This window comes from Anarhichas minor, unplaced genomic scaffold, assembly GCF_050575085.1.
Source record: "Anarhichas minor isolate MPS153535 unplaced genomic scaffold, ASM5057508v1 ptg000058l, whole genome shotgun sequence".
Classification (NCBI taxonomy): domain Eukaryota; kingdom Metazoa; phylum Chordata; class Actinopteri; order Perciformes; family Anarhichadidae; genus Anarhichas; species Anarhichas minor.
Window position 1 is genome coordinate 483,314 of NW_027466504.1, and position 26,039 is coordinate 509,352.

At 42.6% G+C, this 26,039-nt stretch overlaps 1 protein-coding gene across 1 annotated transcript in view; it reads right to left on the reverse strand.

Moving 5' to 3' along the window:
• Positions 1–26,039, reverse strand: part of col13a1 (collagen, type XIII, alpha 1) — a 118,276-nt gene that overhangs the window by 60,266 nt on the left and 31,971 nt on the right. The window contains exon 3 of the mRNA XM_076077267.1: positions 208–215. Within this exon, the coding sequence (XP_075933382.1) occupies positions 208–215 (8 nt within the window). The remainder of the gene's footprint in view (positions 1–207; positions 216–26,039) is intronic.

Below are 26,039 nucleotides of genomic sequence, written 5' to 3' on the forward strand. Positions count from 1 at the left end.
GCTTCATGAAATAATATTATAATTATACTACATATGAATGAATCACTTATAATGAGCCATATAATGAAGCACTGCACATTATCACTGCATCCACACAAGGCAACATATTGGCAACAGGTCATGTAGGAGGGAACCTTACAGTTCATCTACTTCATACCAAAGTCACTTTACCACATACAGGTCACACAGGGCGTCTGGTCTACTTACTGGAGGTCCTGCAAGACAAAGAGAGAGAAAGAGAGAGAGAGAACGCCTTTAGATTTATACAACATAGATTACGTAGAGACAGTCTGAATATGTCAAATACCATGATTAGGATTGGTTCATAGTGTATTGAATGCAAGGGCGTAGGTTTGCATAGGGTCCATAGGGACTAGTCACGACCAAAGTTTGGGAAAGACACAATTGTCCCCACCAATATTTTGTTAATTTTAATTGCCTGTTAGAAAAAATAAGCAGACACTCAGATCTCCGTGGTCAACTCAGCAGACACTTTAGTGCACCTATATGCTGAAATTTACGGTAAACGCATTCAAACGGCACAGATCGGGAGCGAGCGAATGACTCTGAAAGTTAGTGGAAAGATTAACGTGAGACAACATCCGGTTTCTTCAGACGGACATCCGGTTTTCAGAATAAGATGCCAACAAAGTATGAATTATATTCACATTAAGTATAAAACATGCTATCTCGTGAGTTAAAGGGAAAATACACCTACATTGTGTGTAAAGTGTCTTTATTCTTTGATCGCTGGGTCATCATCATCACCTCTGAGTTACAGCATTATATTGATGAACAGTAGAGCTGCATTCACATGCTCTGACTGTCATGAAGACAGACATTTTTGCTGAAACGTGCTGAAACATTTTATTCCTGTTGCACAGCAGTGGAACGTTTCACATACAGTCACACACTGAGCACAGATAGTGAAGAGATAGAACTGCTACTGTAAAGGGAATACTGCTGCTAACAAGAACCTGATGTGTTTAAAGTGTTTACAAACCAAATGTTATTGACCTTTTGTTCATATAGCAGTACTTTTAAAATAAAAGTGCGCAATACACTACTTTTGAATTCATTATTGAACTTTGCCATAACAATGAGATTAATCGCAAAAAATCCATGCGATTAATCGCGATTAAAAATTGTAATCGTTGCCCAGCACTACTAATAATTGCATAAAGGAGGAAAGCACTTTATTTGTAGCCTATTAAGAATTAGGATTTGGGAGTGACGCGGATATTCTTTATTTTAGAAAAGTTCATATTTGTGTTGTCAAATTTCACGATGACCCTCAAATTCTGTCTCTTGTGTTATCATGCGATCAATGCAAGCAAAACTACAGAGCAAAATCACACTCTTTCTGATTGAACCAATCTATGAACTGTCTGAAACAATGGATATCCCTCCCTTTCTTTGAATCCTAGAATGCTACTGCAGATATGGGAGATTTTGTCAGTTTTTCGTCTTCCAATAGACGAGTCACATTCATGCATTTTTTCCCAAGTGAGAAATTTGACAGCATATTTAGCTAGCATTGGTAGCATGCTAGCTGTGTAACATATAGAGTGTAAGCATAGTAGTTAAACAAAATATTTAAAAAACTAGTTTAATATGCAACGACCTCTTCACTTTCGTCAAGCAGTTATTAATTCTCTAATTAGCATAGAATGCTAAATTCATGTGGCACACAGTGCATGCGGTCTGTACGAAAAAATGGTCTGCTGCGTTTTTCAACGTACTTGTAGCAAAACTGATGTGTTTTATCTGCTTGTTCAAATAAGAACAAGACACGAGGAATTATTCCCATACACAACCTGGCTGGGCCATGTTTACAAAGACATGTCATGTTCAATCATTGAGACATGAACCACAGTATCAATTTCAGAATTTTAGAGGTCTCAATCACCGCGCATCTAAAAAGCTCCATGTGTTGTCCCCTGGGACTGCCACAGTCAAACCTGAAAACTGCCTACCGATCAATCCTGGGATTGATGGGAGGGAGATGCCAGACGATACAGCAGGAGTAGCCTACAACCGATGAACAGAAGAGCAGAATCCTTCCTCTAACTATTTCCACAGCATCCAGTCCAAATTAAGTCAAGCCACTTAGTTGCCCCAAGCAGTACCACTTTGGTGGAGCCCTTCAATCATGTGAAATCCTCTTATATAAAAGACTCAAATGTCATGTGAATTTATTGAGTGTTTGGTTTTATTAGCATCTCCAGACAGGGAAACCTTATCAAAAACTCTACCCTGTTTATTTCAGATCGTATTTGGCTCAGAAACTCTCATCAAAAACATATGTGAGGGACAGTCAGCCCGTAGAATAGACTTTACACATGGACCAATACTCTTCCCCTTGACCTTATCATGAGCACAATGAGGTCACCGGACAAAATCAATTACTGCTGAATCCAGACAAGGGCCACAAAAGATGCTGTTACGCCAATCACAGCAAGGTGGGGAAAACCACTAATGGCAAATCTCTCCTGTGAAAGGTCGAATCAAATCCCCTGCTTTATCTTCTGAGCAGGTTTATCACGTCTGCTCCTCAGACTGGTCAATTCCATTTGTTCACTTTGTACTCGTATAGAAGGAAAAGAGACAGTTAAGGGGAGGAAGGGGTTCTATAGACAACTCAAATAGGTCAAAAGTAGGAGTTCAGATCTGTAGTGTCAAAAGATGTCATGAATGTTACTTTAATATCCCCAACCCGAGGAAAGGACAGAGATTTAAGAGAGGCTGAGCATGGAGGATTTCATAAAACTGACCAGAGGGAGTGGAGAACATCCTCAAGTCCCCAAGGATGGTTTGACTTGAAACATCTTAGAGTAAACCCATGATGCAGTCACAGCAGTCATGGGGTTCTTGTAGTGATTTGATTCATAATTTGTCATTTTGTATATTTTGGGTTGTTTACAGACTGGGCCGATCCCATCACAAAGACATGAACGTGCTTCACAGTGAAACTGCAGGCAATGTTTATTTGCATTTTTGCGAAACAATACAAGTCATCTCTTGCTGGTTTTAACTTTAACTTGACAAAACCCAACACTAATATTATCTATTTCACAGTTAATGGAATGGTTGCAGTCGTCACAACCTCCGACTTTACCTGACCTGATAGAATGGTCCTCCAACTTTTATACATGTTTTTGTTATCTCCATGATCATTTATTCACTAGGGACCTTACAAATCCCACAATAACCTAAAACTTTGGTCCAAGATGATATTTCTTTCCTGCTAACCTGCCTGACCATAACTGCCATAGAATACGGGTATTTGCAAATTGTCCTCAGAAGATGATCCTAATGATTATATCTTTCTGATTAAGAGTTTAATACACTGAATACATTTGCTTTTGATATTCGTGTCTCCAGAATCAATCCATTCAAAGTCATCTTTAGAGCACCAGCAGCATCTGTCCCTTTTACCTCGCGCAGTCATTTCTGCATTTGCTGCTCCCAGTGGTCAATACTGTGAGGCCTGTATTACTTCATTAAATGCACTTATGAGGTGACGGACTATAACTTTGATCTAACATTACTTGTTACACAATATAAGCACCCACAATCTTATCATATGTGAGGTCTCTGTTATGAGATGAGATCCGCTTTATTCCGATTTTAGTTGCAGCAGGGCATGACTGTTGCGGGCATGACTGTTGCAGTCACTCCTGCAGTTGTCATCCACTCCCTAAAGGGTAAGCTTAGACCTTCTTTGAATGCAACAGTGGGGAAAGCAAACATGGAAGCAAGATTCCTCTGGCATTCTGGGCTCACCATCACATCCTGTTGGCTCGGATCACTCAACCAAGGGACATACTGCAGAGCACCTTGATCCAAAGGCACTTTGGGAGGCCTGGGGGAAGGGGGTTCAAATATAGCGCATGAAGTGGCGCCTGGAGCGGGGCCGCTGAAGCAACAGCTTTACATGCAACAAGCAGCGGGCACAACATGAAACAAACGTTACACTCATAAACACACACACACACACACACACACACGAAAAGGGATTTTGCTTGACTGCATTGATGTCATTGCTGTCAAAGTATTGCAGACACCTGTTGTTTCTGCTTATGTAACGGCACTAGTTAGACTTGGCTGGAAATAGAGATCTAATATTGGATGCCAACATGTGAAGTCATGGGCGTTCCCTTCTCCTGCTCCTATTGGAGGCAGTCATCTACTCAACACTGACTTTAGCATGTTCTCAAAGCAATTATGCAACCTAGGATGCAGTCTAGGACACTTTGCTATATACAGTATAGCAAGAACTAACAATGAGTAAGCTCAACTCTTAGTACTAGAATACTTTATTAACCTTCAAATCAACCATTGTATTGGCCCCTTTATAGTTAACTTTATTTACCTTTTGTGTCACAAAGATTAAACTGGTGTGGTGGGAAGGTGGGCTGCCATCTTGAGACAATCACTGTCCCACATGATACAGAAATAACCTGTGGAATTTCAGTTCTGAAAATATCCAGATCCAAACCCACCCCAGCCTCCTCATTGACCCCTGCTCTCTCAGATTCCCCTGCTTCTCCGGTTGCCCTTGTAAACACACAGCAGCAGCCGGTGCAAATGTTTTGGTTGCCAGGCTTCCATTTTGGTGAGCACCAAAGACAGATTCAAGGAAATACTATTTTTCAGACTACACTGGGAGACGATTGAAAGATAGGACATTTAAAAGCAGATAGAAACATCATACGATGGTCCACTGGAGGGCGTCTCAACGGCCTGCTGCGAGCTCATATACAACAAGTGTTTAACTGAACATTGAGGCTGATGCAGGCAGGAAGTCATTTTTTTAAAGATTGCCTTCCAATGTCACACATAGGAGTGCTCCAAAAATGACTCATGCGCTTTTATGTTTCTGTTACAGTACGGTTACGTCATTGTTAAATCTGGATTATTGAAACTCTTTAGTACGGTTAGGGGAAGATCATCCGCATCGTTAACACTGGCATGCCACTAAAGGCCCAGACTGTATTACGTAGGGAGTTACAGATCATAACTCCTCTATAATATCTACCTATATATTGCTGTGAAACAAAGATTACATTTGAACACATTTTTAATATGTTAGAATTTACCTTCGCCCAATACTAATTTCTACTGAATAGAGCTTGGAGGCATCATAATGCATCCTTAAAGGTAACGTTAACGTTAACTGACTGCACTGCACACCGGCTGCAAACAGCCAACCTTAACTTGCTCTCATCGTGCTGATTACAACACAGAATTGTTGTTCACATTGTAGCATTATCAGAGAACAACAGGGTGAAGAACATTGTTTAACCACAGGTGTGCAGTAGCGATCGGGCAGGTTGTATAAATCGGGTAGCCAGTGACGTATCAGATTGGTGAATAGACTTGCGTACTCGACGGTACCCGCTTCAGCATTTTAGGCTGTATCGAAGGCATTTCCAGTACTAGTATCAGAGCAACTCTAAAAGAAACCATACAGGCTAAGCAAGATAGCCCAGATGTCCTTCACTCCAGCTACATTCCCCAGCTCCTCTAGATGGGGTCAGTTGGGATCCCCCTCAGTTAGACATGGCCGGCAAACCTCCAAAGGCATCATGATCAGAGACTATACTGGTTGCAACAATAAAACAACAAATAAAGAGAGTTCTGTGTTTGGAGTTACAAAGCTAATAACCAAGTGCAAATGAACAACTCTGACAAAGTGAGAGTTTAGGTGGTATGAGGCTTTCTGCAGGACAGTAAGGCACACCTCATCCTTTATGAAGTGGTCTGCAACGCTGTCATTTGGATTTAGTGTGATGTTTCACAACAAATCAAACAGCTTGGCCCAATAAGTAGCCTGATGAATTGAGCAGGTGTTGTGAGGTGAGTTTGAGGTCTATATCCACATTCTGCAATAAAAAAAACCTTAATCCCCCTTTATGTCAAAGGTCTCATTTAGACATATGGTGACAGGACAGTGACAGGCCTGTTTGCATTGTCAGCAGAGCATATTCACTGACCTTCACAGCCATGAAGCAATCACATGGCTCTGAATCCTTCAAATTTCCAGATATTTTTTGAAAAGGAAAAAATGACTCCGCTATGTAAATTCACTTTCACACTTCAAGGGTTTTCAGCTGCAGTTGTGCAAACAGTGGAGGGGATTTACTGAGGGGCGTGTCTATCAAAGGATTCAACTAAATGAACTTTTGCACCCCGCTCATGGTGAGGAGGAACGCCTCCACATTTTACTGAGAGCTGGAAAAATTTCTCTTTGTTTTTTTTAAATGTCATGCCTTTTGCACACACACACACACACACACACACACACACACACACACACACACACACACACACACATACACACACACAGTTGTGGTTACATGACTTTTGGAGACATTACATTGACTTACATTAATTTCCTGGAGACTTACCCTAACCCTAACCATAACTGCTACCAGCCTAATCCTAACCCTTACCCTGACCTTGACTTAATCCTAACCTTACTTTACCTTAACCTTAAACCAAGTCTTCACCCTAAAATGGAATGATTTATGTTATGGGGACATGCAGTTTGTCCCCAACTCCCCACAAAGTGACTGTGTAAACAGGTTTGTGTCCCCATATGACTGGTAAAACACGCACACCTACACATACACACACACACACACACACACACACACACACACACACACACACACACACACACACACACACACACACACACACACACACACACACACCTTCAGTTTCCAAAGGAAAGATGTGGACAGACATCCGTCCGGACGAGTGAGGTTAGGTGACCTGTCCTTAATGCAGCCACAGGGGATTCATAGAACCTATAACTATATTGGGTTCGCAGCCCTTCACAAAAAAGAAAAAAACTGTTGATTGAAAATAATTTCCTCTGTTCATTTCCAGCCTGTCCAGTGAAAAGAGAGTCTCAATTAATAGAATAAATGTCCCGAGCAGCAGACAGAGTTAGGACAAAGGCTCCCATTCTTCATCCTCATCCTCTGCTTATTAATTATATAGAAGACAGCTCAGCCATTCCCACGGAGCACTTGTAGCTTTGTTGCCTTGTAAAACATGACGTCATAGTTTTAAAGCTGCCTGTGATTTCTTTGGCTCCACGCTAACTTGATGTCTTGCTCTGAAAAAATGTAAAATGTGAAGAAAAGGGGAGCATGCTATGAAAAGATGGTGTCTCATACTGCTGAAAGGCCACTAGTGAACTGAATGACAGCAGTTTGTCTGTCAGACAGAGGGTGAACATGTTACTTTGAAGAGGGAGGTTCATAGCCAGGGAAGAATTTTGCATCTCTAATCTCTTTTGGATATGACACCCTCAGAGCCCAGACTGTGGAGCCACTATGCTTTAGGGTGGGGAACAGCATGCTGCTCGCACTGATGAAATCTCCATGTGCAGACTGTAAAAGTATCGTTTTGCAGGATATCTGATGCATTCAATTAATAAGAGGCCAGATAAACTGCCCTGTTTTACACAAACAATCTCTAAGTCCATCAAACTCTCCGCAGCTGTTTATGTCATCTCATTCCGGTCAATCCATGAATGGGAAAAATGTGTTTGTTTTGTTATCAATGCCAAATCATTTTGTAGAGAGGCTGGGATATTTTCCAACAGGCATTAAACCACAAAAAAACCCGCTAAGCCTGGGATTAAATAATCACACAGCAGCTCTTACAGCAGAGCACTACAGAAATGGCATCGTGCCTTTGCCAGGAGAGCTGCTATTAACCTGACTCAACAATTATTTTCTGAAATTGCTCTCAGGAGGATGAAAACACATGTATTAAGAAAGTTCCAGTGCTCCACTCTAGTCTGGACCGAAGACAAGCTTCCTAATGCAATGCATGGCCACGAGTGGGACTGAAGCAGCATATGAATCAAATCTCATGAACTACTGTTAGGATTTACTGACAATTTGAGCAAATATGACAAAAAAAGTCATTTTTATTAAAATTACCAAAATCAGCTTTAAGTGCTCATAAAAAGGGCTAAAAACCTCTGCAGAGCTGAGTGAGCTGCAGAATCTTTCACATCACACATAGAAATGTAATCTATTGTTATATAACAATATAACAATAGATAACCGCTTTAAATAAAACTAGGAATTCAATTGCAGCTCCAACAAAGTCCAAACTCCATGTACAGCAGCAGGCAGTGTGGATTAGCCAGTTAAGTGATGAAAGACATCGTATATTTACTTAATATACATATGTCCTCTAAATCATCCAATGCATTAGTTTCACGTTCTTGTAGAATAAACACTTGACTCAGAGCTTGGGAAGCTAGGAAAGCCGAGGGTCTGTCATTAGGAGATTAGGCTGAACGTCAGTGCCCCGGGATACACGGTTACATCTCCTTGACTCGCTCATTCATCTAACCACTAGAAATGCACAGTCAGGGCCTTTCTGCAGAAGGCCAGAGCTCTTAATGAGCCTGTTGCTCCTTTTCATTGACTTAATGTGGGGTTGCATTCAGGGGCACTGAGGGTTTATTCAAGTTCTGCTTTTGAACACGGTGATCTGCTGTTAGGCCTCGGGGCAGGAATTAGCGGGACACAAAAGATCTGTGAAAGGAAAAAAACTGTTTGACTTTCCAAGTAGAGGGGTCTGAGGTTCAGGTCAGCTGGCTTCCAGCAAAGCAGAGAGGGGAAAGACGGGATGCCGGTGGATAATTGAGAGCAACAAATAATCAGAAAGAGGAAGAGCGTAAGACATGCCAAACACAGTCCGAGACAGACTCTCTTAAATAGTGAGTGATTATGTGGGAGAAAACCTGGAAAAATTCACAGAGTGGAAAAAAAGGAAGATCAGGACAGAGGCACCGGAACAAGGCTTCTTCTCAACGCCTTTGGCTAGGATGCGACCACCTCCCACACTGTAACCCAAGAGGGCCCCGTTGCTGTGAAATAACCTTCAAAAGTCCACGGGCCCCTGTCATGAAAAAATATGTCATCCAGCTCGCGCTTCCTTTGCTCGATGTCACCAGCTTTAACGGAAGAGAGAGACAGAGGAGTGTTTGTAAACGGAGATTGCAGTTGCAATTCATCTGCTTTGAGTTTAAAAGATTGATTGAAACTGTGCGTTTTGGAGCTGTGGGCGTGGCGGGTGGATGTCTGAGGAGAGGAAGTGAAAGGTTCTCTGGGTGGAGAGGCTTTAACAGGCAGACGCTGTGCCAAAAGGAAGTTCTACTAAAGAGACAGGGATCTCAGGCCATTCAAGTGTAAACAGACTCGACATATTTAGGAAAAATGATGCCAAGTGTCTGTCTTCATTTTCTATTGTCTGCTAAAGATGAATATGTTTGGATTATTTGTAATGCATCCTTCTCTAAAGGGATAACGCAGCCTTCACCTGATGTTTCAATCACTTCTTTCACACAACAGAAAGAGCCAAGTTAAAGCTACAGCATCTTTAATAAACATAAACGTAGTCATATTTGCTCAAACTGTCACAGTATCAGTAACAGATAATCTCTGTTTAGTCCTAATGGCATTCATGTTTGATCAGCGCTGCCTAGTCTGAGAGTCTGATCAGAGTTCACGAGCTTCACCATCAGTGATTGAGTTCAGATCCTTGATGTAGCTGTCTCCCCACACTTATAGACTTATTGTATTAAGTATGACGGATCCTCACAGCCATCTTGCCCCTACTGACTCACATCATGTACACAACTATTGGATAAGGGGAAATGACCGGGGTCCAACTATATCTTTCCTTACATTCCCTAAACTTATCGTCCAATTTCCTCATATATCTCCAGACTGTTACTGTGTAGGAATCCTGCCCTTAAATCATCTTTAGGACATGATAACATTATTCTCAATCATCTATTGCAGGCAGCTTCTAATAATAGGCCGAGCTCACGGCAGGTCTAATGTGAGCAGTATCCAGGCGCCGCTCTCTTCCTCTCTGCCGGGCTTAATGCGAGAGACTGTGGCTGTGATGGGAGGGAAACCCCACCTCTGCCTGACCCTCAGCACATTACTTGGCCAGAAAAATGACAACTCAGCAAAGGTTAAAAAAACAAATGAATTGAGGCAAAACCCACGGAGTGTTTTCTGTGCAGGTTAAGACAACAGCATGCACTTTGTTGCCCTTCCTCCTTTTTAGTTCCGCTTTATACAACTTGGATCTTATTTTGGTAGTTTGGCCATCGTTCCAATTATGAATATGACAACTTATAAAGGAAAACTTAGTGATGTCTTGGTGATGGGGCAGGAGACAGCAGTTAGACACTGAGACAGGCTTGAAAGAGATAACTGGAAGGCAAATGAAAACATTCTTACCCAAACTATCCATTATAAACATCCATCACAATTTACAGATCAACTTCAGTTCATATCAGAATCAGAATCAGAAGCCGTTTATTGGCGTGACGGGAGGTGCAAACATTTAACAATCAACAACAATCAGTGCAAGTAGAAACATATTAAAATTTACAAGAGATATGAAATATGAAATAAAGTAAGATATAAAAGAAATTAAATATAAAATAAAGTGAAATCTAAAATAAAGCGCACAAACGAACAGATAACAGGACTATAAACAACGAACAGACGACAGGACTATAAGCCCAACCTCCATAATTATCAATAACATTTCAGGTGCACCCACGTATAATTTTACACACTGTGGCATCACCAGAGGCCAGGTGGTAGATGGGTGCTACATTCCCTTTAATGATCAGCAGCCACATCACATAATGGCCGCCGAGGCACGAACTACAGCTCCCAGAAGGCCTCACCACTCACCCAGGTGTGGGTGTTTAAGTCACCTGATTGAGGCAGGATTTAAGAGCTCCAGGAGCAGTGGTGGGCCGTCAGGGCCTGCAAAGCCTTCTCTGCTGGCCTAAACAGAATCACAAAGCTATATCTATTTTATAATTTAATATTTTTTCTTAAATACACTACATGTATTATAATTTATAAAAATATTTTTCCCATTATCTTATTTTCTCATTGCACAGCTACTGTCTTCCTCAGTTGCTCTGCTTCCAGTGCAGCTTGTTTTAAGTAGAGCTTTTATCCAATCAGATCTCACCTCTGTGTCTCTAGGTAAGAAGCCTGCAGACTCTCACCTGCAGCCAGTGCAGATTAAAGTAAATGGGGACGATATTGTTGATTGTCATAGTGTTCAACCAATCAGATCTTTAGTTTGACATGTTGGGCGTATTCTTTGACCTATCAGAGCCTGCAGCGCCGGCCTATAATGACGTCAGCATTACATGCCGCTCAGTGTCCATGTGTAGCTTTCCCGCGAGGTGCAGAGTGTGCTGTGATTGGGCAGTGGGCGAGCACGTGACTATCGTGAAACGAAACTTAACAGCCAGCAGAGGCTGATGGGTAGTGAATCGCATCACGTGATGCAGCTCAGCCAATCAAAATGCATTCTGACTGAGTGAGATGCACCATGACAGAGGAGACTGAGACAAGGAAAGACATTGCAGAGCAGTACGGTCAACATTCAGGTTGTGAAAGTAAAATCCTATGATAATCTCTTTGGGTCGTGGCTTGTCATGGTGGATCCCACAGCCAGACCAGCTGAGATCATTATATTTTCCTGAATTTAGGCTTTTGCATTTTCTAAATGCTCTGGTATTATTCAGACGACTCGTACCAAACGGTTTAATACGAAGATGTACATAGTTACAGCCTTAAAAATGAATAGCAGCTGTGGTGCCATCATGTGGTTATAAGGTGGTATTTCAGCTGCAGGACAGCAGTGAAGGCCCAGGTATAAAATGCACAGCCCGCCACTGTCGGCAAGGAGGAAGAGGAGGAGGAAGAGCACATGGCTGGAAGGAGCTCCGAGAACTAACCTGGACTGGAGAACGACGTAAAGAAAAGAACCGAGCCAGACTGAGGAGGATTGAAAGGAAGAAGACCCGGTAGCCGGTGAAACCGAGGACACACAAAGTTGAGTTTTTTTAATACTGTTCAGTTGAACGAAGCTTTATCTCCTCTTGGACGCTTTTTGTTTGTTTTGGTCTTTTTGAGTTTGATAACGAGAATTACCTGAGTTGCCAGTAACAGAAGAATAAAACTTTTTGTGAGTTACCTTGCACCACCTAGCCTGCCATACTGACCTAATGACATTACAACACAAATAAAGTGGTTTAGATCAGAGGTTCTCAACCTTTTGCAATTTAAGGCCAGCTTCTGCATATAAAAAAATATTCCCAGGACAACCTTCCCAAATAAAAGAACAAAGAAGAACTTTGCTAAGTCGGCTGCTCCTCTCCATGCTCTGTCCTCAAATGGTCAACTAAAGGAGGTAGGAACCAGATCCGGTGTGTGGGTAGTTTTGGAACACAAACTGTGAATGCTTTCAAATCATTGAAGCAAAATTAGATTTCCGCTCCAGTGTTGGATGCATTCAGATATCAGTAAGCCTTTCTTTCTGGAGATTAACGCCAGTAATCGGGGTTTGGGGGCTGTAATGTCACAAGAGGGTGAGGGACAATGATGGCCAGTGGCATATACAAGCTGTGGGCTCCCACCATGTGAGCCTAATATGGGGAACTATGGTGAAGTGGGCTGTTATCAATGTACTCAGGGATTATCTGATTGGTAATAAATGTACCGTGTTGACTGATAATAATCCATTTGAACACAGCAAAGCTTGGCACTGTGGAACAGCAATGTTTGTCTGAACTTGCTTAGTTTGACTGTCAGATTGTGTACCGCCAAGGAAGGTAGCATGCACCAGATGGTTCTGTCCCAAGAGACCAGACCCCCAGCACGCTTTGGTGTCTAGCTTTCCCTCTTTTGACATTTCTGCAGCGGGTAGATACCCTTTGTCTCCTCCGTGACAGGCTGCTACATTGTGTGTGGCCAGTGTTACCCCGAGTAAAGTCCAGCGTGGCCGGTTGCCGTCCATGTCGTTGTCTGGTGTGGCAATGGGAGCGACATGTTGACTACAGTTATCTGCATTAACTGCGGACAGTCTGGCTTCATCGTGAGTCAACTATTTGATATCATTTGGTTCTTGTTGCTCGGACAGAAAATGAAATGATACTTTCTGATCGATGGAGATCTCAGTCTGGGAGGAATCTTAACCTGATGGTGGTGGTGGTGTGTTCTGATGGGCATGTTTATACTTGTGGCGTTTGCTTTATGTATTTTGAAAAATGATGTACTATGTAAGTTTGTATGTGTATTGTAGCGCTTCCTGAGCAGTTGTGGACAAGGATAGTTAGGAAAGTCTGAACAAGGGTTTGCTGTATAGCCGGTGCTCTTTGTAAGTATATTTCCTTTCTGTTTTGTTTCGTTGTGAGGAGTAGTTGTGTAGGAACAATGATGTTTTTGTTTGTTTCGTTGGCAGCATGTGAGCCAATGCCTTGGTCATTTATTCCTTTTCTTTGGCTTTGATTTAACTATTAGTTTGTATTCCATCGTGTTGTTGTGAGCTGGCATTTTATTGGCGACATTGAGCGCCTAGGTGCATCATCTGTGAGCTCCTCTTGCACTGGGTTGCGTGCAAAACCTGTAGTCTGTATATTAATACCAAACAACCCGGTCCAACAACCAAAAACCTGGACAGATAAAATCATTGATTGATTTCTTTAGGGTTCTGTCCCAGGGCGAATGCTCCTAAAACTGTAAATTGTCCTTATTACTCTTAAATACATATTGTGATAATTATCATAATCGATCAATATAAATACATAGCATGACAACATTTATGGTTAGATGGTCCAACACAAATGTCATGTTCTTCTGATCTTTCATTCAGCAGGATCTAGTTTATTGACCAGACATAATAGATTGTAATGCACACATTTAGAGTCACAAGCTGCAAGACTTTTTATGAGCTAACATTTTTACACTTGTGATTTAATGCCTCAGTGTTTTTCACGGCTGTTCTGCTGACATGCATCATCATTTCCTGAGAAATGTAATCACAAGATGAAATTTACATGACAATTAGTTGCGTTGCTGACACGCTGCAGTCTCAAGACAAGCAAAGTGATTTGATTTACTCCGGCTCCCCTATGTGTGCTCTGTTCTGTCATCTCACTGTGATGAGTGAGCCAAACTTTTAGTCCCGCTTTGTCAAATCGCTAATGCAAAATATCTTTCTGATATCTCCCCGATGACCAGCGGGGCTGGAACCTCAGTACCCTGAGTCATTTCATAAGCTAGTCTTTGGCCAAGTTTAAGAATGAGGTGCTGTGAGGATTTAAAGAGGTGATTCATTCTTAAAGAGAGTTTCCAGGCAGGAGAAATGGTAGCCGGCACACTACGCTATGTGAGCTATTAAAACAGAAGCTCAGACGGAGAGAGAGGGAGGGAGAGGGATTGATGAAATAAATGGAGGTAGAGTCAATGGTTTTACCATGTGTGGAGGAGTTTCACGCTCCACACTACTCTCTGTGTTAAAACGGAGGCTCTCACTCTAATAGCTCTTGCCTGTTAGGCTAATAACAAAAGCAGAACCACCAATATGAACATCACACGTCTGACGTACTAGAGGGGACCAAGGGGGTCTGGCTCTAATCACACGGGGTTAAACCAAACTGGAAAGGAAGTGAAAGAAAAATAAAGAAACTGTTAAATGATTTGAGCATTCTAGATGGTATGATGAATGGAAAAGATTTGATTTGGGCCTGAATATATATAAACTGAGAGGAAACGGGAGGCCCGGGCACTTCACCGAGCCTTCCCCGTGCATTTCATAATATGTGGCCACCAATGTTGACTTTCATTGAGAAACTAAAGTGTCGACTTATATCAAGTCTGAGCTGAATGAATATTAAACTGCAGCTGAATTTACAAATGTTTGTGCATCAAATCATGGACCATGTATCTAGACATCTATTCAAGACATCTATCGAAGTATTTGTCCTATTGCCATGACAAGTATTTAGTGCCTAGTATTTTGCAGGCTAATAAAGCCTCTGAGAGAGGCTTTTAGGCCATAGGGAAGTGCTTTGATATCCTACGTGATAGTTTGGTTGAACCCTTCAATTGGCGTTGAGTTAGCCAAGAAAGTCCAACCCTCCATAGCTGAGAAACAGGCTCAGCTCAGAATGGGAGCTGTCATCAGAGACATTAGTCAGCCGGACTCCTGTGTCCAAAACAAATGAATCAAGCACACACGGAGACATGATGGGTGTAAACAATCACTTTAAAATAGCACACATAAAGCCTACATTTAACTTCAGGTGAAGAGTGAAACCCATATAGACTCAGGATATAATGTCAGTGCACAGATAAATGAACCCAGTGTGTTAGTGGGGAGAAGTAAATGCACCATTTCTTATTCACACAGTTAGACAGGTTTATGAAGCCAGGAGGCTTGAGACACTTTTTGAAATATGATGCATTTGACTTAACTTGAATTCAAATTGTTAATATTCCAAACCTGAATCCAGGAATGCTGCAAATCAGGGCTGTAGTCTAGAGCAACTTAATCGACTCCAAGTCATGACCAAGTCCAAAGGCAGTGGAGAATCAAATGGAATAATGTCTTTCTAATGCTAATCCTCGTCCCTCCTGCATAACTGCACCCAGCACACACAGCTTGGATAACTGCTCATTGTTGTTAATGCATTCAAAATATGCAACAGAAAAGTTGCATGGAATATATATCAAATGTAGTGATCACTGGTGTTAGCAGTCAGTGACATGTGAAGGAATAAAAGACAGTGTTGGAACTTGGTTTTCAGTGGTTGAGGCAAAATCAAGTAACAGTACTAGGTTTGGGGGATACATTCAAATTTTATAACCGGCCATCATCAGCCCAACAAGCGGCAAATGCCAATGTATTTGCACAGTTGTGTTTGTAGACCGGACTCGAGCACTACAGCCGAAGGTGGTCAATCGAGGCGTAGCAGATCAGTTCTGCCCTGGAGCCATTGTCTCCAGTTTCACACACTTTTCAGAATTGTCTGTATTTATTATTTTCACAAAGTCCTCTGCATGGAAAGTCCTGGTGCTGAAACAAGCACACCGGTTCATTCATGTGTTAATAAGTTTAAATGAATCTTGTGATAGCAGAAATAAAGATGCTAAAGATGGTGGCTCCAGGGCAGGCTCTCCAGTGGGAGGATCCACTGCTTCTCCTCTGCTTTGTATCATTTTAACCTGAATAACTTTTGGGTTTTGAACTGTTGTCACATTGTGCTACCACTAACTGTTCATGTGTATGTGTGGAGCACAGATGAGGAAGGATGGCAATAGTTAATGAAGAAAAGCTCAACTGAAATGACATTGAGACAAACTGATCATTAATCAGGCCTGCATTATATGTCATCACCAACATGTGCTTGTGGACTGCACAATGGATGTGTTGCTATTTAGCATGCTGCAGCTGTGACACCAGCATGCCTGTAGTAAATGAGGATCTGACCCACACAGGGAGGCTTTGTAATTCCTGTGGTAAACCTTCAGGTCTGTGCTCAGTGTCTCGCTCTCCTTCCCAAACAGGCTATCAAAATAAACAGTAGTGTCTGATGAGGGATGGCATGTCCACTGCAAAGACAAACAAAATGAAAAGCTCAATCACACAATGAGATCGGGTTTCGTACGGAGCAGACCATAATGTGAAAAACATGCCCGGCCGCAAAGACGGCAGTTTACCTCCAACTTGGCAGAGTTATGACTGACGGGACATTCTCGCATTCCTTCATCTCACCACCAGCGACCCCTTCTGCACTTCTTACCCTACCTATCCTACCTCCTACCCTACCCCACCTATCCTACCTCCTACCCTACCCCACCTATCCTACCTCCTACCCTACCCCACCTATCCTACCTCCGACCCCTCTACCGGCCAGAAAAGGACAAATCTGACAACAAAATAGAGGTGCAAAAAGCAAACATGTTCTCTCACCATGCATGTGAGGCTTGTAAAGCTAAGCGTTGATATGTGATACCCCATGCAGTGTAGCTTGGGATTTCACTGCCGTATAACACCACACAGTGTGCACACACTGTTGATGCTATAGTATGGAGTTTGTGTGTTGGTCAGGTGGGCATTTAGACTAGACAGGGTTACTAGAGGAAAAGCCATGGGGGGGGGACCAAAAACTAGCCTCACATTGCCAGGCCTATCTCCATAGCTGGCTACACCTATCATTGTTCTGGTATAGAGGGAAACACCCAGCCAACTTACAAAATAGATAGCGAATATAGCAGAAGGGGAGAAGAATGGCAGACCTATACCCACTGTCTACAACAAAATCACTAGAAGCCATCCTCTGGGGACCATTCATGTCCACAGATATTTAATGGTAAGCTGTCAAATGTTATTGATCTGGAACTAAATGTTCCACCAACATACTGACCAAAAAATGCCAAGATCCAAGAGTTTAGATGTCCCATGTGTAGGATACAGAGAGCAGGAAGACTAAAGCTGAATTTACAAATTGCCAGATGATGGCACCAGATGAAAAGTCAGCGGATCTGATCATCAAAGTTTACAAAGACCGTGAATGAAACTTGCATAGTAATCTATCCAGGAGATGTTGAGGCATTTCATTCACAACCTAAAATGTCAATTTGCTTGTGGCACTTAAGGAAAAGTCATTCAGACCCACTTTACCTCATGCACTACAAAGCATTTATAGTGATTAGATTACAATCGAATAGGGCTCGAGCACATGACAGGACAGTACCGACTGACAATTATCAAAAATGGTTTCACAATTCTTTTTTTTTTTAATTGCCGGTGTTGTGATGTGACAGCAAACGAGGGAAGTCAAACTTCCCCAGCTGATTTAATATGGCGATGAATAACATGGTAAGAATCTTCATCTCCCTGTTTACCACAAAGCCCCAGATCTCTCTGGAAGCTCTCTCACTCTAAATAATCGGTTTGAATTGTGTTCTCCTTTCATCTCTGGCAGTTCTCCACCATGCACCTTGGAAGAATGTCAAGCGGCTCTAGAAAGCCCTATTCTTCCGTCGGCAGTCTGTCCTTCTGTCTCTGTCACATAAACATCAGCTCTCTGTTTCCAGATGTCTTCTGCCCGTCTACACACACTCAGATCTGATCTATTTGGGATTTCCTACACATCTGCCTATCAGATCCACAGTCAAACATACACACACACACCTCTGCATGCCACCCAGATGCTCAACCTAAACTACAGAGAAAACCAAGTTAAAGCTACAGCTGGGAATCAAGTTTAGGGTATTCATCTTAAAATGTATCATGTTACTACTCTGGGACTCCTCATTCTCTCAATATGAGCTGGAAATACTGCAATGATGACTACAATGTCTGATATGTTGGTTTAAAATTAAATTGTAGCACTAAACAAAGCAAGACTGCTAATAATTGGCTTGTCTGAGATTTTGAGGTCTCCATGAAATGTTGCATTATATATTTATATTTAGATGCTGAGTAGAGGCGGAGCAGTTAACACTATGATTCTTAAGTGGTCCCATTAGTGCCTGAGCATTACGACTGCTCTCTGAACCATCGTCCATCAGTTTGACAACGAGAAGCCTCTCGGGGCAAGCCGCTGTATTTCTGGGGTTCCTTTGTCGCCAGCTATTAGAGACTGGAGTTGGAGTTGGAGTTGAGAGATGACAAGTAAACAGTTTCTAAGCTAATTTAACCAATTAAAAAGCTAAGTCATGGGTTCCCTGATTGCATTTCAGCTAACGCATTCTGCCTCTTTTATCTCTACATGGACTATTTACCTGCACTCTCTGTGAAATTGTATGAAATCATGACTTGTGTAAATATTAGCAATTAACAATGTCTCATAGTTTAGGGCTGTGTATCTGAACACGTGATTGAGGTGGTCACTGGTCAGCACCTCCAGGGTTTATAGACTTCAAAGCTTTTTCAAAACAGGGACCTCATTCCTGTCACGAAATCCAATTTAACAATCCCAAATTTCTCCTAACTCTTTGGGGCGAAGATAAAAAAAAATAACTCTGGGGTGTCCGGATGGAGGAAGCTCGGAGACAAGAGCACTGGGCCTCTTCTCAGTGCTGATCATGTTGGTCCAGATCAACCATCTGCTATTCGATTGTTACCTGAGGAACTTTTGTTGTGGAGGCCGCTGTTTGTCTCAGATCAGCAGAGTGGAACCTCTGAGCAAACACGCCTCTAGTCGCCACTGACACAGCGCTGGAGGCAGGGGAGCTCTGGTGTCCATTTTGGCTCGCTGGAGCGAGACTGAGCCACCGTGGCAACACACTGGTTGTCTGAACCCCCTTTGGTGGCATCAGGCCTCATAATCTGTGATATCCATGTCATCACACGTGAAGTGGATTGGGTCAACCATGACGGCAAACACTGAGGAGCCCGCGTATGAGAAGCTGTCATTGATAGAAGTTAGAGGTGCAATGGAGGATAAAGGTGTGTGGTTTAGCACTGCTTTAACTGGGCAGCAGCACATCACAAGGTTACTGATTTAAACTCCAACAGGGATCTTACCACTTCAAGTGCTCCAGAACAAGTCCCTTGGCCCTGTGTGTGTCTAGTGATGCAATGGAAACAAAGAAGGAGCCTAAAATATAGTGTTCATCATTAGGCAACAAGCCTAAAAGCTGCTCATACGCAGTGGTGTTTGTAGGTGGAAAAAAATTTGTGGACATCAATTATTGTGCAAAAATAAGAAAAAAACACAACTTTACAATTTGACAAAGTTAGTTTTTATGGGCCTGTTCTTGACCAGGTACCATCCCCTCCAAATAACACCCACGGGATACCACAAAGCATCTTCACTGAAAAGCTATCACTAAGCCATTTTTTTAAAAGGATTACTATTATTTTAAAATGTTGATCCATATGAGCAGTTTATCACTGTAAACGTGATCACCATACACAGTTTACACTGTATGAGCAATCATGTGATTGCAGTTGTATTTATGACAGTAAACCAGTAAATATGGTACATGTCATAGTACAGGGCGTGAGCTGTTTTTTGGCTTCTAGAACTCAGACAACCTGGACAACCTGGATAACGTGGACATCATTAGACCCACAAGATGTCCCACGAGCAGCATAGGAGATCATTCCTGCCGCTGTTCAATTCTTCCCCACTCTGTTGCAGTATGAACATCAGTGGACTGGGAAGCTGCTTAGGCTCTACTGGACTCACTAACTCTGGCTGGCAACACACCTCTTGAATGTATAAATCATAATTACATCAATGTTTGCCACACCCCACAGCAATTCCGTCCTTGTATGCATGCACATGTTTTAAGGGCAAACTATTTTCCTTTTCATTTTTATCTTAGCACCTTGAACTGTTCTTATTCAGTGTGGTGTGTTTGTGTATTTGTGTGGAATGTGTAGTTCAGGGTGTGAGGAGATGTTGGACTGGGAACCTGGATCATCCTCGGACTACCCTCCTGAGCTTATGCTGGAAGACAGCATCCTGGGTCTTTAGTGAATGATCAAACTGCGGACACATAGAAGTCCATGTCTATGATCTCACCAGTTAACTGCTGAGGTGTGTCTGTCCGTCTAGGTTTATCTGGAATTGTTTCTCAGTGTTGAGCGTCCCTCTGTTGTACAGGGCTGGTTATGAATCCAGTTTCAACTTCTGATCTGTGATCTTGGACACACTGAAGATTGTCACCATCTGTTTATTCAATAGCAGCAAAGCGTATGTGTTGTTGTCATTATATTCTCTCAAGTATCTGTCCATTCTGTGACCCAACCGTTGGCTGTAGTCTAGATGTTTTTCCATACCAAGTTCCAATTCATGATGAGCAAGCTAATGGCAACAAACCAAGCAGGTGTTTGAAATACTCCTTGCAGAGTTTTGTTGTTCCTGATTAATTGACGGTTGAAATGAGTATTTGACCAGTGGGCAACAGCTTTAAGCTAGGACGGGACAATGCAACCTGTGTAATCCTTTGCCACGTATTCTTGTCCATATTCAACCAATGGTCCAGGAGTTTGTACTTTCCAGGTCAAAGTCACAGCATAATTCATGTAGGCTACATACAAACAACTGTGGGCAACACCAACAACAGTGTTTCATGTTTGATTAGGCTGTATCTTCATTTTGGGTTAAAAAGTTTTGGTACACTTGTATTTTGCTTCTAGGAGACTCAACGTGAATAATTAAATAAGTCTTCTTCTGAGAGTTGAACATTAGCAGGAATGTCACACAACATGGAAATGAAAGCAGGGTCTGTTTATTTAACTGTGAAGGTGCAATATAAATATATTCTCCCTAAAGCTATGAATATTCGTGATATCAATATTGATCAAAAATAATCGATCATCATTTTGGCCATACTGTTGATATCGAGGTAGGTCCAAGGTTAAGGCATTATTGTGAGTATGAAAAACAGGGACTTGTATACTGACAAAAGCATACATACTTAAAAATGTCATAACAATAGTGTAAAAGAGTGTAAGAAACAAACAAATAGCTTACAATACCAAGGTATTATTGGAACATTCAGTGCATGTTATCACACAGAAACCACACTGCCAGTTTACACACACACACACACACACACACAAACTGTAGGGTACCATGGGAAAGGGAGCATCAGTAGTGTTCTCGCGCTCCACCTCTCTGGATTAGTCATCACCTCGCTGCTGAGCCGATGTTGACTCATGGTAATCAATAAGAACAACACTCACACCGAAACACACTTCCCCCCATGGCCTCTCACTCTCTCTCTCTCACACACACACACACACACACACACACACACACACACACACACACACACACACACACACACACACACATACAGAGAGGGATTACACCTTGAATACTATAAAGGGGGCCTTGACAAGCTTGCAGCACTGATCACCATCATCATCCTCACTGATACCAGCTACTTTGAAGCCAGACACTCAAATAACGACATCAGGTTTTGGTGGCTGTGATGTGAGGCCTAAGATATGTTCTTCCTGCACGGCCTTTACAGTACATAACATAAACTTCAACTTTATTACAATGGTCATATACTTTAAGGTACACACATGAACCGTGACCTCTACACTTAACCCATCCTCAGCATTAGGAGTTGATGTGAAGCTCCCAGGGAACAACTTGGGTTCAGTGTCTCACTCAAACACACTTTGACCTCCGACCTCGTGGCTTAAGGGAGACCAGCTGTACCCACTGAGCTACAGCCTGCCCTTATGAGGTGGAAGTGGTCTCTTGTATATAGAGTCATATCATACTGCCTGACACATTAATGTCATGCGTAAAGGTTTGTTTTGTTTCCATTTCAAAGTTGGAGCTTTGATTATAAGATTCTGTGTGAATTATCTACTGTGAAAAGTGTCTTTAATGACAATACAAAATGATATCATATATTCTTTATCATCTCTCAACACACTTAGCAGTTTAAGATAGTTCAAACACTGGCGTTAAAGACGGGAAGAGAAAGGGCTTTGTCACAGGTTCTGATCTCTGCACTGCTCACTGAGAGAATGTGGACGACAGTAAACAGAACTCTGAAGTGCTCTACAGCCTTATTTCACTGCATGGTTCCGCTCGACTCTACTCGACTCATCTTTGGTACCAGGTACCTTTCTAAATGTCATCTCCCCTGCTGAAACTACCCTCATGGCTGATCGTCATAGCAACGTGAAACAGAGGATCTGCACCACGGCATTGTTGTGCCCATTTAAAAAAAAAAAAAGATCTCAGTCAAGTGAATAAAAAATAATGCGGTAGCTTGGCTGCTCAAAAACGGCTGCTTAAAAACAGTTTTGCGCAGGATGTCGCTGGTGACGATTCTCAGACCAATCAGTGCTCTGCAGTCTTAAACTCCTCCTCTTCTAGTATCGACTCAGCTCGCTTATAACCTCGACCGTGGTGGTACCTAAAAACCTTCCAGGTACTATCCACAACTTTGGAATAACGTGTCGGAGCGAGCTGTGCCGCAACACGCAGTGGAAATCCAATATGATCCTCACCTGCTAATAGCTGGCCGCGTGAAAGTGCTGCAAAACAGCATGATGCGCTGTCAACTTTCTCCTGGTAAACAAGTAGAACACACATTTGGCAGATGAGCCACTTGGTGTGTCACCTCCACCTCCTCCTGCACTGTAAATAACCCTGTTTATGTTCCAAACATCAAACGGGTTAACAGCTAGATGAGCAAACCAACTGTCCTCGCTCCCCCCTCGTCACTCCTTCTCTTCCACCTTTCCCCCCTGATACTACCACACAGCTCTCTTTCAATAACAGCTGGGGAAGTCGTACAGACGCATGGTATCGCCATCATCAGCCTTCACACACACACACACACACACACATGCAGCCCGGGGGTGAGCCAGCGGCAGGTTGGCCTCTGACCTGTAGATGAGAGGCCTGCTAACTACAGGTCTCCACAGATAAGATCATTTTACCTCCAATTAGCAGCATAGTCACCGTATCCACAAACAACATTGTGATCAACAGGAAGTATTTATGTATCGGTAAACAAGTAGTCAGTGTTCTTTGCCAAATAAACTTCACAAAAAGAAAACGCAATGTTTTTCTGAAGACTCCAAGCAGCTCCTCAATTTCCCACAAACCAATGCATTATGGGAGAATAGTTTCCATCAACTTTACTATGGACTAAATGCAGCATCATTTAGTGGTTGGAAGTCATTTTGTCACTTTACCAATGTGAACCCGCTACAATAACAAAACCTAGAAACAACTTTTTCAAAAAGAAAAACATGACATCAAATGAAAAACAGAGGAAAGCTGTGAAGCAGCATTTAGACGTTAGAGCAGAAATATAATGAATGAATAAAACCTGATTGTAGTGGTCTTTAATGAGAAAGGGTTGTGGTAATGTCATATTATAGTGGGTTTACTGTCCTCCAGTTTTGATATTAGGGAAGTTATTATTTTCTATCTTCATTTTGAAATTAGTTTTTTTCATGATATCAAGAATTTTGTTGAATGCTAAGGTGAAGCTTTTGTGGTATATTCTTTCACTGAAATGTTACTTATCATGCGATGACAGTTGTGAGAATACACATATTTGACAGCTTTCTAAACTATTTGTCATGCATCAGCGCTCACTGACTGTATTCCTTCCTCATGAAGAGCTCAGGGCTCAGACACATGCTGTAGCAGGCAAGGCCTGGGTGCATGATCTTTTTATTGAAAGTGCTCGGTTATTATTAACATCAGCATGTCACAGATAGGTTTACATGGCTTCCCCTATGTGGGCCTCTTAAAAGTTGACCCCAGTCTGGCAGGCGTTTTGTCCGTCTTTTGAAGTGGGTTTGATGGAGAGACTCTGGGAAAGGCCTCAGTCAGTCTGACAGACATACTGCCCAGCTAATGCTGGACTATTCTTAGATGGGGGGGCTTTTGCAGCAACTGTGATTGATAAGTGTGTGTTGAAGTTTGGGAGACGACCTGACTGCAGCCTCAGTGTTCCCAGACTTTGCGGGGTAGAAGAACCAACTTTTCTAGCTTTTCAGATGGGCTGCAGTAGTGTTTGAGAACAGGAAAAGAGAGAGAGATAGATGGATGAACGGGCGTGTGGAGGACCGTGTGGTCCTCCACACCAGAGGTGGCTTTTCCAAGGCATTTGAACGATGGATTGACAAGATTACTCTCCGTGTAACTCTCTGTCTGGATCAAATCTCAGCAGTTACCAGGGTGTCACATGCAACCTGAGTGCTTCGATATCTTTCACTTCTCACTTCTTCACAATGCAATGATCCAGTCTTCCTCCGTTCCAATGCTCAGGTTTTTTTTTTTTAGCTTTTCACTGACTTGCGCAAGACTTAGTGTCTCTGGTAAAGCCATAGAGCTCCTGTTGCATTCTTCAACTGGCCTCAGAGACCTGACGCGCTAACGTCTTTACAAGACAACAAGAAGCTCCTACGTGGAGCGCGGCACATTCTTGGGCTGCTGAGAGGAATCTTACAAACTTTGGTTCCACATCCAAATTCACACGACAACAAAGATCCCTTTACAAGGAGAGCTTTCGATGGTTTCTGTGGAGTGGATGGCATTAAAGGACTGAATGGGAAGAAGAATAGACCAAGAGAGAGGCTCTTGAGTGAGTGTTTCTTGGTGTTTGTGTTGTGGCTTCCTAGAAGCAGAAGTGAACCTTGCGGCCCTGTACCTTCAGGAGGAAGAGCACCCTTCACCATTAATCATCACTGTTTGTTTTCACAGCATCATAGAGTCACAGGGTGCAAGACGCATGAGTGGTTTTCCTTCCTCTGTCTCGTCCAGGAGAGCGAGGGGATAAGAGGGATTAAGGAGAATACGTCTCGTACTATTGTCCTTCCTATTGTCTCCAACAAGGAAAATTGTGAGATTACAATTAATGTATTTTTAATACTTGTGTTGAATATCTCAAGCAAGAAAAAATTGGTTGTCAGTTAAGGCGGGAGCAGTTAGGGGGTTGAGGGTGGTAAATGGTAAATGGACTTGTACTTTTGTAGTCCTACGACCACTCAAAGCATTTTAACACAACGTGTTCATTCACCCAGTCACACCCATTCAGGGGCAACCATACAAGGTGCCACCTGCCCATCAGGACTAACTAATCATTCATACCCATTCATATACCGATGGCACAGCCTACGGGAGAAACTTGGGGTTAAGTGTCTTGCCCAAGTACACATCGACACGGACTAGCGGAGCTGAGGATCGAAACGCCGATCCTCTGGTTGAAGGTCGACCTGTTCTCGTGGTGTGGTGGAGTTACCTTACATGGTAAATTCAGCGCCGGCGGTTATACACTGCCACACTGCCAACAGCTGACGGCTACCTTGCTGAACTGCTGCTCGCATGCCTGTGGCGTCCACGCTGGCAGCGTTCTACTACTACTGCCTGCCCCTTCTCTCTACAGAGAGTGTGCCTTTCAGGACAGACGCACTGCAATGTGTGCATGTCCATCATCATGTCTCAGGTATACTTATACATAATGCTCCAAGATTATCACATGCAAATTTAGTGTGGGTAGGCGGTCAGAGGTCAAAATGACCCCTTACACAGTCTTTGGAGCTTGTAATGATTCCCCCATTCCTGACCCGGGGGGCTTCTGATGTAACACTTTTTATCCTCACCTCCCACACTGCTCCATCAATAGTCAACGCTAACAGCTGAAAAGGTCCTGTGT